Source organism: Dunckerocampus dactyliophorus, chromosome 2 (genome assembly GCF_027744805.1).
Source record: "Dunckerocampus dactyliophorus isolate RoL2022-P2 chromosome 2, RoL_Ddac_1.1, whole genome shotgun sequence".
Lineage (NCBI taxonomy): Eukaryota > Metazoa > Chordata > Actinopteri > Syngnathiformes > Syngnathidae > Dunckerocampus > Dunckerocampus dactyliophorus.
The window spans coordinates 37104971-37118372 of NC_072820.1; the positions used below are offsets into that span (position 1 = coordinate 37104971).

Consider the following 13402-nt stretch of genomic DNA (forward strand, 5'->3'; position numbering starts at 1 on the left):
TTTGCATAAAACTCTCTTGCTGGTTGTCAATTTATGGATTACCCATGACATCATCGACAGGAAGACGCATCTGACACAGGTAGACTCTTGCTCTTAGACTCATGTTCCTTTGTTGGTGAACATTTATGTGTGTTCATGATGGTTTAACTTGCCCTGTGATTGTTATGTTACCTACCCACCAGGAAATGTTATACAGTGGTGTGAAAAAGTGTTGCCTCGGTCCTGATTTCTTGGCGATTTTTTTGCATGTTGCGACACTTTAATGTTTCAGATCATCAAACAAATGTAAATATTAGTCAACTGAAAACAAAATGAAGTTTTTAAATTAAACATTTTATTATTAGGGAAGAAAAAAAATTCCAAACCTACAGTACATGGCCTTGTGTGAAAACCTAAATAACTCGTTGGGCCACCCTTAGCAGCAACAACTGCAATCAAGCGTTTGTGATAACTTGCAATGAGTCTCTTACAGCGCTGTAGAGGAACTTTGGCCCACTCATCTTTGCAGAATTGTTGTAATTCATTGTTGTAATTTAGCCAGTTTATAATTACCCTGCCTGGGCATGCAGAAAATGAGCTGTTTGTAAGGTCCCACAATCAATGAGAGCCCCCGTTATAGAGGGGCGCATTCTCTGCAAATGTGCAATGGATGTGCGTCACCACCATGAGGCGTGCATTGAGCACCAAGTCAGCCTGAGGCAGGAGAAAAAAAAGGGACGAGTAACCATGGGCGTGGCAACAATTCCAAGAGCCCCAATGGCAGGGGCCTAACAAGTAGGTAAACATTCAAACATGATTTTGCTTTCTTGGTTGAGAATATTTTTTTCCAAATATAGTCAGATATATTGTCCTGACTTTCCTGCCATAGGGCACCCCTACATCATGTAGATTTATTAAGTTTCTGCCTTTTAACACACTTTCATGTTGAAACTAATATAGCCAACAACTAGACTGATGCACTAATACAGTGCATTTCCAGGGGTCCCCAAATGTCTCATAAAAAACTGATTATTGATTTTTTTTTTTTTAGATGTCCAATAATATTGGCCCACCGAACTTATCGGCCCAATATTGGGATAAAAAGGAAATATCGGTCAATATTGGTATTGTTTTTTTTCCTCATAATGAAAACTGATATAGCCCTTTTAAGCGCCACAGTCGCAAAATTGCTGAATTTGCTGCCATGATGCCTGGTGTAGTTAATACTTTACAGCAGGAGATGGCGGACATCTCTGTAACTTCAATCTGAGCGGTATTTGAGGGCATGTTTCTATGTAGTTTGGGAGTTTGTGGTTTGTGGGCTTGCGGCAGGGAGTCTTCTTGTGGCAGTCCGCACGCGGTGCGTGCTTGAGCCGATGCTTTGCGTGGTGGGTTGTCGGAGCACCGCTGGTGGTGGTGGGTGGGGTGGCTTGGCGGGCATACGTGGTGCTGGACTCCTTGGCGGAGGGTGTGCGGCTGCCGGATTGCTCAGGTGTTTGCTTGCGCGAGTCGTGCAGTGTTTTTTGCAGCCACGTTGAGAAGCAAATGACTGACACTGTATCCATTGGCTTCACAGCAGATGTGTGTTGGGATGGATGGATGGATAGAGAGATACTTTATTAATCTCCAAGAGAAATTCACATTTTCAGCAGTTCTGCAAAAATATCATAATGAACTTAATCACTTATTCACAAAATGAAACAACCAAGAGAAGAAATGAGAGGTTAAAAAAAATGCAGTACAAGGGAGGGCCCCAATGACAGTGTTTGCCTTGGGCCCCCAAATGACTAAATTCGCTCCTGATGGTACCCTTCCAAAGAGTTTGAAATTAATTGTCATTATTTTATTGTTTCATAGGTTGTGTAAATTGCACAAACAATATATAATATAAAACCATATAAAATTGGACCTGTAGTATAAAGAACAGGGACTAATTTCTACATGCTTTATTTGTGTAGTCCACAAAGCTATGGGTGTGTAGTCCAGATACAGGATCTAGCACAGCACTTGAAGGTCACTCGCATGCCAGTTTTCCATCAAAAGACGAGAGCGTGATGGCAAAGGCCTGAAGGGCGCACATGGGGAAGCTGTAATCCATGGAGAAGACGTCCTCAGAAACGCGTCCAAACTGCATCACAATGTAGTCGTCTGGAAAAGACAACATGTCTCACACACACATGTGTTGTTGCAAACAGGTTTTGTCCTTATATTGCAAAGTCACCATTTTCCGGATGGATGATCTGGAAGTTTTTAACAGAGGCCTGAGTGACACGGCCGTGGAAGTTGAGCACATACGACTGAGTCTGCTCGTTCCAGCTTGGGGATTTATTGACCAGGGTCACCAGTTTGTCCGTGTTGTTGTTGGAATGGCGCACCAGCAGTGTGTCATGTTCCTGGAAGTCATTCCAGTTGAGGTACAACGTTGCATTGTTACATCATTACATCTCCTTCCCCTGATACTCACAGTTTTGGGCTGAATGGACACTCTTTCGTCATTTTCCAGCATGCCAGGGATGATCACTGTCATTTTCCTGGGACCCCGAAATCCCAGAACATTTGTCTCCTGGAATTTGACACCAAGGAGGGCTCTTTAAAGGTGCCCTATTAAGCAAAATTGACTTTTTTTAAAGATGTTATAACAGTAACATGTGTCGCTAACCCCTGTTTATGAGAAAATTCTATCATCTCACTTGTTTGCTCCACTTGTGAGAAAAACCTCTTTCTGCATGGACAAAATACCATCTCTGTCCCACCCTTAGCTACTAGTGATGCTCTTTGATCTGAACGAGACATTGTTTTTTTCTTGTCTTTTTTTACCGTCAAAGCCGGACGTGATTGGTGAAAATGTGTTGTGCCGTGTGTGTTGACAGTAAGCAGAATGGGGAAGGAGGGGTTAAACACACACAGGCAAGCTGGAAAGGTGAGGAAAATGAGCAGCAGGAAACAAAAGATGAGGCACCTTGCGTTTGTGAATGCCAATCTTTACTAAAGATGAGCAAAAGCAGGCTGCGTTTTGTTTTAGTTTTGCACATTTTCACTTATGTTTGGTTGTGTAATGATTTGTTGATGCTGTGTTGTTTGACTGTAAATAGTTGTAAATGTAAACCTAACACAATCAGATAGTACCCATCCATCCATTTTCTATACCGCTTCTCCTCTTGAGGGTCGCAGGGGTATGCTGGAGCCTATCCCAGCTGACTTCGGGCGCCAGGCGGGGTACACCCTGGACTGGTCGCCAGCCAATGGCAGGGCACATATAGACAAACAAGCATTCACACTCACATTCATACCTATGGACAATTTAGAGTCTCCAATTAACCTAACATGCATGTTTTTGGAATGTGGGAGGAAACCGGAGTACCCGGAGAAAACCCACGCACGCACGGGGAGAACATGCAAACTCCACACAGGGGAGAATCGGACCCAGGTCTTCCCGATCTCCAGACTGACTGTGTGGCCAACGTGCTAACCACTAGACCACCGTGCGGGCCCTCAGATAGGAGCTTTTTGTCTAATTGAGATGAGTCTTTGTGTGTTTTAGATATTTTTTGTTGCAGTCTGTTCCATGTTGAGCATCTTGATGAAGCCATATAAACAAACTTTTGATATAATTATATTTTTACATTAGAAATTCATTTTATACATATTTCTGGAAGAAATTGATTTAAGCAACAAAAAAATTTGAGGTGTCATTTGGGAGCTGAAAGAACCGTCTGTGTTTACGGCGCTGAGCCAAAAGTCCTCCCATCACTACTCGCTAGATGAGACCGCCCCGTGTATATGTACACCACTTTACTTAAAAAGCAGGCTTCGCTACATGTCTTAAAATAAAGCTCTGCCAACACTCTAGCATTAAAGCACATAAAACAACTTCCCCATTGGGCTTAAAGTATTTTTAAACTGTCTAAATTCCAGCATCAAGGTTAGATTTGTCCAATACACTCTTGTGGGACCACTGAGATTTACTTAAAGTACAGATTTACTTGAAAAATAGTATAAAATGGAAGCTTAAATGTGTGAATGCATTTAAGTGTAGAAACAGATGTAGACTCACGTAACAAATGGCTGCCAGCTCCTGTCGCACGGATTCACACTCTTTGATGAAAGGCTTTTTCTCCGGGTTTTCCCCACAGTCGTAAACGGTGAACTTTGTCCCCAGGACATTGGACCTGAAACATATCATTCCTATACAATAAATTATGCTAACGAATGAGATCCAATACAAAAACCGGATAAAATTTTTTTTTATTTTGTATACTGATAGATTCTAATATGCCGTTGATGAACGCAGCCCAAATGCTAGTATCTCTCAGTATGATGCAGTACTGTTCTGCACCACTGATCTGTAGAATAGAAAGAAGCCAACCTTAGCTTTCCGATGTAGCAGCTGGTGTCTCGGGACAGATTTGTCGGGTCGGTAGAAATGAGATAGTTGGATGTTTTACTCTTCTTCCGTTTTCTGCCCGCCATTAGAAACACCTTAATGGTCAAAAGATGTTGAACAGACAGAAAGTTAAGGTAACTTTAAACACAGTGAGACTGAAAGAAAGATAACTTGGTTTTGATTGACACTGTCAGAAAAGTAATACTGCATTGACCTGAGTATAAGATGGTATATTTGGAGAGAAAAAAAGTGTGAAAAAGACAAGTCGTCTAAATTCAAGAATTCATTGAAACAGTGATAAGATAATAAAATATAATTAAAAAATAAAAAAATTTAAAAAAGTACTAAAAAATGCAATGCCTCTTTGTTTTTATCGTATCAAAGAAACATTAGCGCAGTGGCCCCCACCTTGAAATGTGGAACATATGATCATATATTATCATTTATTATCGTCATCTCCCTCTCTGAGCCCAAGTCGGACGTTGAGGTGTCCTGCAAGTATTTTTGTGGAAGATGTTTTTTTTGTACTCCACCTCCCGCCCAATTTCAATTCATTTTATTTATATAGCACCAAATCGCAACAGCAGTATTCTCATGGCACTTTACACATGAAGGTCACAAATGAAAACAGAACCAACCGAAACCCCGCATGAGCAAGCACTTGGCGACGGAGGCGAGGGAAAACTCCCTCTGGGGAAGAAACCTTGGACAGAACCCAGACTCTTTGGGGCGGCTGTCTGTCTCAACTTGGTTGGGTTGGGATATAAAAATAAATACAAAAAAATAGAGTAGAGGGATAGATGGTAGATCAAGCTACAAGTCTTAGTTTTAGTCCAAGGAACATAGAGGATTATCTCTGATACAGTACATATGAGCGTATCAGGGTCAGTTCTAACTATATGCTTTAGCAAAGAGATGAGTTTTGAGTTTACAGTACGTATAAATAGGGAGAGGGTGTCTGCCCCCCAGATTGAGTCAGGTAAATGGTTCCATAACAGAGGAGCCTGTTAACTAAATGCTCTACCTCCCATTCTACTTCTAAAAATTCTAGGAGTGGCAAGTAATTGTAAATTCTGGGGGTGAAGTGTTCTGCTGGGTTCATAGGGTTCTAGGAGGTCTTTAAGACATACTGGTGCCTGACCGTGCAGTGCTTTATATATGTGACAAGGAGAATTTTTAACTAATTTTTAAATTTTACAGGTAACCGGTGCAGTGAGGCTAATACAGGTGATATATCTCGTCTTCTAGTTCCGGTTAAGACTCTTGCAGCAGTATTTTGGACTGACTGAAGGGTCTTTAAAGATTTCGTAGGGCAACCTATTAACAGAGTTACAATAATCCAACCTGGAGGTCACAAAAGCAGGAAATTTTAGATTTTCTTTATGTTTCGTAGAAATGCTGTTCTCAACAATATACTTATTGTATTTGGGAACTAAAGGAAAGGTCCTGATTGGAGATGACACTAAGGTTTCTGATTGTATTGTGGGGGGTGGGTGAAAGACCGTCTTGGGCAGTAATATCATTTGCAATCTTGTCTCTGAGGTGCTGGGTACCAAGGACTATGATTTCAGTTTTATCTGATTTTAATAATAAAAAGTTTGAGGTCATCCAGCTCTTTATGTTGTTAAGACACGCCTGGTGTTTGGACAGCTGACTAGTTTGGTTAGGTTTCATTAGTAAGTACAGTTGTGTTATCTGCATACAAGTGGAAGTTAATGGAGTGTTTTCTAATGATATTACCTAAAGGGGGCATCTAAAGGCCGAACAATACAGGTCCCAGCACGGAACCCTGTGGGATGCCATGACTGATCTTCACGTGTCTGGATCCTTTCTTACTATACTATTATTACTATACAAACTGCAGGCGATCTGACAAATAGGACCATCTTAATGCAGTTCCTTTAATGCCAAGGTCATGCTCTAATCTCCGTATTAGAATTTGGTGAGCAATTGTGTTGAATGCTGCTGTAAGGTCTAATAATACTAATACTGCAACGAGGCCTTTGTCTGAGGTGGTGAGGAGGCCGTTCCTGATGTTTACAAGTGCTGTTTCTGTACTGTGGTGCATCCTAAATCCTGACTGAAAGACCTCAAGTAGGTGGTTGTTTTGAAGAAAATGGTATAACTGATTGGCAATTACTTTCTCTAGGACCTTGGAGAAAAATGGAAGGTTAGATATTGGTCTGTAGTTAGCGAAGACATGTGGATCAAGGTTAGGTTTTTTAAGAAGTGGTTTGATTACAGCCGCTTTTAATGATTGTGGTATGCAGCCTGTCACGAGCGACATATTGATTATTTCAGTCATCGCTGTTTCCTCTATGGTCACTCTATGTTGGAGGGATGTACAACATCAGTTAATGGGGTTATTTGGTGTCTAATAGTGGCAATTTTATTGTCAAAAAAAGACAGCATACCCGCGACGCTAGTGAGGATAAGCGGTATAGAAAATGGATGGATGAATGAATCGTCTCCCAGAGCTTAGTGATGTTATTTCAAACATTATCCCTATTGACATTAATCACACCCTGTAATGGCATAAGCTAATATAGGCTACGTACAGTACTAGTATCATATTTTGTAGATTGCAAAATGGACAAGATCCGACAAGTTATAATGGCCATTATAGTGGTGGCCTCGGCAGTAAACCAATGTAATAATGGTAAATGGCAGTAAAAACTGTAGCTGGCCATTGTTTTAGCCACCTTTTGTCAAAGTTAACCACTTTGAGGCACCCCTTGGTGGTGGCCAATGCAGTCGTGAATGCAGTGGTCAAACGGACACTTTTCAATGTCAGGGTCTCTCACTGCAAGTTATATTCTGCTGCTATTTTTGAAATAACTCCATGAGAACCAACCCTCTTTCCATCATCTTTCTCCATGTGGAGGTAGTAAGTGGGGTACATGCCCTTCTCCATGCCTCTCCTGTCCCTGGTGACCCGACACTGGATGGTCATGTCTCTGGGGGCGGGACGCAAGGAGAACTTCTCAAGGTCCTCTAGCGATATTGGAGAAGATGTCTGCAGTGACAAAGCCACTTGATTTCAAACTATTCCATTTGAATTGGATGGTTATAGATATTGATATACTGTAGAGTGTGATGTCTCACTCTGTTGTTGGATTCACTCCCTGAAGATGAGCCCTCCTTGTAGTTGGAGTTAAGGGATGCTAAACTCTGTGTGTTTTTCTCTCCTTCCTTCTTCTTTCCTTCTTTACTGTCCATCTGAACCTCCTCGTCTTTGATTTCATCGCTTATTTGGCACCTTGCTGTTGGAATATTCATGTAGAATTAGTTCATTTCTGGATTTATGGGATATCTTGGCACAGATTGATGCTCACACGTGTCCAGATGTTTTTTCTTCCGAGGAGAGTTGCAGGGCGGCAGCTCCTCATCCTCACTTTCTTCATGTTGGTTCTCCTTTGGGGTCGTCATCTCCTTCTCTGAACCCAAGTCTGACGTTGAGGTGTCCTGCAAGTACTTCTCTGAAATAGAAACAACATATAGCATCATATTTCAACAACTATTTTTATTAAATCTACTCAAGGGACTACTTGAAAGTAAACATGGACATACTGTACTTTAGGGGAGTCTGTGTACATCTTGTATAGATACAGATTGTAGTGTAGTCAAGAGAAGTATTTAGAATGACAGCAACAGCTCGTGTACATAGTATACCACATCATGGGTGCTCAAACATGGAGGCAGTGTTATAGTATGGGCATGTACACTATGGCTTCTAATGGAACAGACTCATTGAGGTTTATTGATAACGGGTAATGACCGTAAACATGACATTTTTGTAGCAATGCTGGATTTACTTTTGCGCTCTTGTTTGGTCGTTTTGTTTGTCTTCTGTCCCTCTTCGCGGTCTTTTGCTTTGTCCTTCCTTTTTGCTTTTTTGTCTTTCTTCTCCTTGTCTTTTGTCTCCTGTCCATTATTCTCCTCCACAGCTTAAATATAAAAAACATTGCAAAATTAATAATTTATATGATACTTCCAAAATGAGCAGCTTTGACTGTCACTCTGCTCATGAAGCTATAACAAGACGACCACAATGTATTCCACCAGGCATCCTCCATGATACTGTATGGCTATTGTATAGAACAGTGGACACGAGCATCATTATCTAGGCACACTGTGACAGCTTTGGCTTACGTTTAGTTTTCTCTCTTTTCTTCGTCTCCTTCCCTTCCGCTTGTGCATCATTGTCCACCGTTTCCTTCTCCTCTTGTTCAGAGCTCAAGATGATCTTTTTGGGAGCATCAGGCATCTCCTCCAACATCACGGTTTCCATCATATCACACTCGCCCAGCGTGATGATGTCCAACGGGTTGTCGTGGGCGTGCTCCACTTGATCTTCACAGACAAATGTGACAGAGTTGCATATTGGAGGTTGTAAAGACATCACAGTGAGTGAAGTGTGCAAGTGATGTTTACCACTTAGCGAGATGTTGCTGAGGGACTGGCTGATCAAGAGCGGCGTCTCATCCGAGCGGCCTTTTTGCTTGCGGTTCTTTTGGCGAGTGTCCCGGTTGGCGACCACCATTTGACAATCTGCACGCTTCTTTCGTTGCTTCTTCATTAAAATGGATCGCTGAGGCACAATTAGACCTCATTTTAGCATTGAATATTTCAACTGAGCATTATGGGCTGTGCTCAAATGCTTTGTAAGACATGCGAGCATGCATGTAATACCACTGTTGCCAACTCCTCAGTTAGAAAAGTAGCTATTGGCGGTGCTAGAAGTCGCCAGATGATGACATTGGCTAATTAGCATATTATTTGGATATGATGTAACAGATGCTGTAGGAAAAAAACATAACCTGTAGGAGAGACAAAAAGTGAGTAAAAACAGCTTGATTACATTTAGAACTACAAATAAACTTGATTCTTGGTTTGTTAATTTAATATTGGACATCACTTCATCAAGATAAAATAATTTAAATAATTTATCTCTGCCAGCGCCTCTCAAAGTGTAATAATTACATCCAGACTCTCCAGCCTCCACCTTTTAATTTGCAGTTAGGACTTGTTTAATTTAATACACATTTAATACACATCGTTCTCCCATCACACGTTCTGACAAACTGGCAGGTAAGACGTGAGTGTAATGAGTAGTAATTTATGATGATAAAGAAACATTCAAGTTTTAGATCTCGCTCTGTAAAACAGGGAGAGATTCACCGGTTGGCATCACGCCTCGCACATGCGTGATTCATGGATGCATAGAGCTTCATGCTCTCAGTGTGCCTCGGGAGCTGACTGTGCACTGACCACTTGTGACTGCTTTGGGGCGGGGTGGGGCTGCTGCTGCTCAGTGAGGACAGAAACTGCAGAACAATACATGCTTTCACTTTTAAGTCCCCAAATATCAGAAAACTCTCCAACGACGCCAGAAAAAGTCGGTAGATTTGTCGCTAGTTGCTTTTGAGAAAATATGTCGCCAAGAGGGTTTGGAAAGGCGCCAGATTTAGCGACAAAATCCCCAAGCTGGCAACATTGTTGCAGTCCATTTTCTTCCGCTTATCCGGGTCCAGGTCGCAAGGGAAGCCCTGACTTCCCGGTCCCCGGCCACCTCTTCCATTTCCACCGGGTGGACCCCAAGGCTTTCCTAGGCCAGCTGTGAGACATACTCCCTCCAGCGTGTCCTATGTCTGCCCCGGGGCCTTCTCCCAGCTGGGCATGCCCAGAACACCTCACCAGGGAAGCATCTGGACTAGATGCCTGAGCCACCTCAACTGGCTCCTCTCGATGTGAAGGAGCAGTGGCTCTATTCTGATCCCCTCCCGGATGGCCAAGCTCCTTACCTTATTTCTTAGGGTAAGTCACCCTATGGAAGAAACTCATTTGTATCCATGATTTTGTACCGCGACCCAAAGCTCATGACCATAGGTGAGGGTAACAACATAGATTGACTGGTAAATAAAGAGCTTTGACTTCCGGCTCAGCTCTCTTCACCATGACGGTCCGGTACAGCGACCGCATTATTGCAGACGCTGCGCCGATACGCCTGTCGACCTCACACTCCAACCTTCCCTCACTCGTGAGCAAAACCCAGAGATACTTGAACTCCTCCACGTGGGGCAGGACCTCACTCCCAACCCAGAGGGTGCCATCCACCCCTCTCCGACTGAGAACCATGATCTTGGATTTGGAGGTTGTGAGTCTCATTCCAGATGTTTCACACTCAGCTGCAAACCACCCCAGTAAACGCTGAAGGTCACAGCCCCAATGAGGCCGTCAGGACCACATTGTCTCCGAATAGCAGAGATGAGATCCTAAGGCCCCCAAACTGGACCCCCTCGACGCCTTGGTTGCGCCTACAAATTTTGTCTATGAAAATTAGGCACAGAATTGGTGACAAAGGGCAGCCTTGGCGGAGGTCAACGTTCACCGGCTCGACTTACTGCTGGCATTGCGAATCAGGCTCCTGCTCCGATTAAGGACCGAATGGCAGGTAGTAGCACGCCACCAATCCTGTACACCAGAGCACCCCCCACAGGGACACGGTCCAATGCCTTTTCCAAGTCCACAGAGCACATGTAGACCAGTTGGGCAAACTCCCAAGTACCCTCCAGTACCCTTGCAAGGGTGTAGAGCTGGTCCAGTGTTCTGCGACCTGGATGAAAATCACATTGCACCTCCCGTAGCCGAGGTTTGACCAATGGTCGTACCCTTCTCTCCAGCACCCTGGACTAGACTTTCCCAGGGAGGCTGAGGAGTGTGATCCCCCTATAGTTGGAACAAACCCTCCGGTCACCCTTCTTGAAAAGGGGGACCACCACCTCGGTCTGCCAATCCAGAGGTACTGTTCCTGACTTCCACGCAATGTTGAAGAGACGTGTCAGCCAAGACAGTCCTTCAACATCCAGAGCTTTGAGGAATACAGGGGCGAAACCCGTTCACCCCCAGAGCTTTGTCACTGGAGAGTTTTGACTACCAGATACCTCAACCACGGTGATGGAACTGTCCGCATTCGTGTCCTCAGACTTCTGCTTGCTCTATTGAAGGTATGTCAGTGGGATTGAGAAGGGAATCAAAGTATTCCTTCCACCGTCTGACTATATCCTCAGTCGGGGTCAGCAGGCCTTCGTCCCCACTGTAAACAGTGTGGACCAGGTACTGCTTCCCCTTGGCCTCGCCGTGCTCCATGGCCTCACCGTACTCCTCCCACACCCAAGTTTTTGCCTCGACCAAAGCCGCGAAACCACGTGCCACTTGGGCTGCCGGTATCTGTCAGCTCCTTCAAGAGCACCACAAGCCATCCAGGCTCAATAGGACTCCTTCAGCTTGACGGCAGCCCTGACCTCTGGTGTCCACCATCGGGTTCAGGGTTTTCCACCACGACTGGCACCAACCACCTTGTGGCCGCTGCTCCGATCGACTGCCTCAGCAATGGAGGCAGGAATACGGCCCATTTGGACTCAATATCCTCGTCCTCATCTGAGAGGATTCGCCTGCCAGCAACACTGTGTAATAGTGATATTTTGTATTATCATTAGACAAATGGTCAATGACTTATGGACAATTAGTTGCTAGTTTCCAGATACATTCTGTTTAATGGCGGCCATATTTTTTTTTACCAATTTTGCTCAAATGTTACATACATGTGCTTGTCCGTCCAACAAAGATGTGTATCAGATTTCATGGTGATTCGGCTTAACACCTTAAAGTTAGGGTGGGTGCTCTGTAGAGCTCATTGAATTGTGTGAGAAGTTACAAGTCAGTCCGACTTTGGGGTTTCATAACAGCACCATCATGTGGTGTATTTATCAGAAAAATAATAGAACAGGCAACACAGTAGGGGTGCACATTTTCACCTTTTTGTGTGCAGCTGTACAGGTATAAAAGACTTGGCTTGCATAAACAAATGCATAAAGTCATGTGAAGAAATTAGGGCACTCCATGGGATATATGACATATTGTTAGACAGTGTACCTAATAATATGGCCAGTGATTTCTACATTACATTGTGACACTGAAAACTCTGCATAACTAATACAATCCAAGTTAAAGCAGTGACGATGGTGGGATTCCTGCAAAATAAATAATAGTAGTAATTAGGGGTGTCACAAGATCTTGTGTCACAAGCCGTGTCACAGCATGAACGGAGCGAGCCCTTTTGTCAGTCATACAGTCTATTTGTCTCGGTGGATGGAGGCAGCATACACAGAGAGTGCAGAAGTGTAACGAAGTACAAATTAAATTAGTGAATTGCAATATGTTGTCATATTTTTGTATTTTTTCTCATTGTAAGTTTCTTAAAAGTAATCCAATCTCGTGTATTGTCTCGTGACACCCCTAGTTATAATCATACATTTTATTTATAAGCATCCTGAAAACAAATTTTTCCAACCTAAGGTTAAATACAAAAAATGTCAAGTATGAAAACAAATATAAACAATAACTGTAAAACCCCAGTATGATTTGAAAATATACTAATACTGTTCTTTAGCATGAAACTATTGCACCATAGAGTTGTTCCTAATATTTTTTTTCCTTATACAGTGTTTTAATATCTCATGGAGCATGATGCAGTGCAGTTCAACACTGCAGCAAACTACAACTGAGCAATTTTATATATGTAAAAGAATACTACAAGTTATTGTTTGCTGTGCGTTATGTATTTAGTCATTAGTTTAGTATAAATATCGTGGCTTTTAAGCAAAGCAGCAGCTTCAAACAACAGGTGATTCTGACACAGGTGACCTCATTGCACATCATGGATGCTTATTTTAATGGATCACGCACTATAATCGTAATTAAAACAAAATGACAAGCACCTCATTTCAATTTTTTTTTTTTTTTTTTACCTGATTGTCCAACTTCTGCTGTCGTATGCTGGAGTCCTCCATGTTTATGGGCAAGATGGTTCAGAAAAAAGACAAATTACAGCCTTAAAAAGTGCAAAAAAAGGGTGGAAAAAGCATTTAAAGCAATTACAATATGAGAGAGGGTGTGTGATGGTGGCACCCTGCTCCATCCGACTGTCTGCTCACCTGCATGGAGCAGAAGGCAAATGGGATTAAAAGGGGATAATGT

At 42.9% G+C, this 13402-nt stretch overlaps 1 protein-coding gene across 2 annotated transcripts; it reads right to left on the reverse strand.

The window, feature by feature from the left end:
• Positions 1–1051: 1051 nt before the first annotated feature.
• LOC129177851 (tubby protein homolog) lies at positions 1052–13331 on the reverse strand. 2 transcript variants are annotated; one of them, XM_054769417.1, is made up of 12 exons: positions 13174–13331; positions 8798–8954; positions 8516–8716; positions 8179–8310; positions 7699–7842; positions 7469–7626; positions 7218–7379; positions 4346–4458; positions 4034–4148; positions 2444–2542; positions 2201–2372; positions 1052–2127 (listed from the first exon to the last, which is right to left on the reverse strand). In XM_054769417.1, exons 1-12 carry the CDS (start codon positions 13213–13215, stop codon positions 1994–1996), a joined length of 1629 nt encoding a protein of 542 aa, XP_054625392.1. In that variant the 5' UTR covers positions 13216–13331; the 3' UTR covers positions 1052–1993. The 2 variants fall into 2 exon arrangements, with proteins under 2 accessions (XP_054625392.1, XP_054625393.1); XM_054769418.1 differs by having other exon boundaries at positions 8798–9183; positions 13174–13302.
• Between the last annotated feature and the right edge of the window lie 71 nt (positions 13332–13402).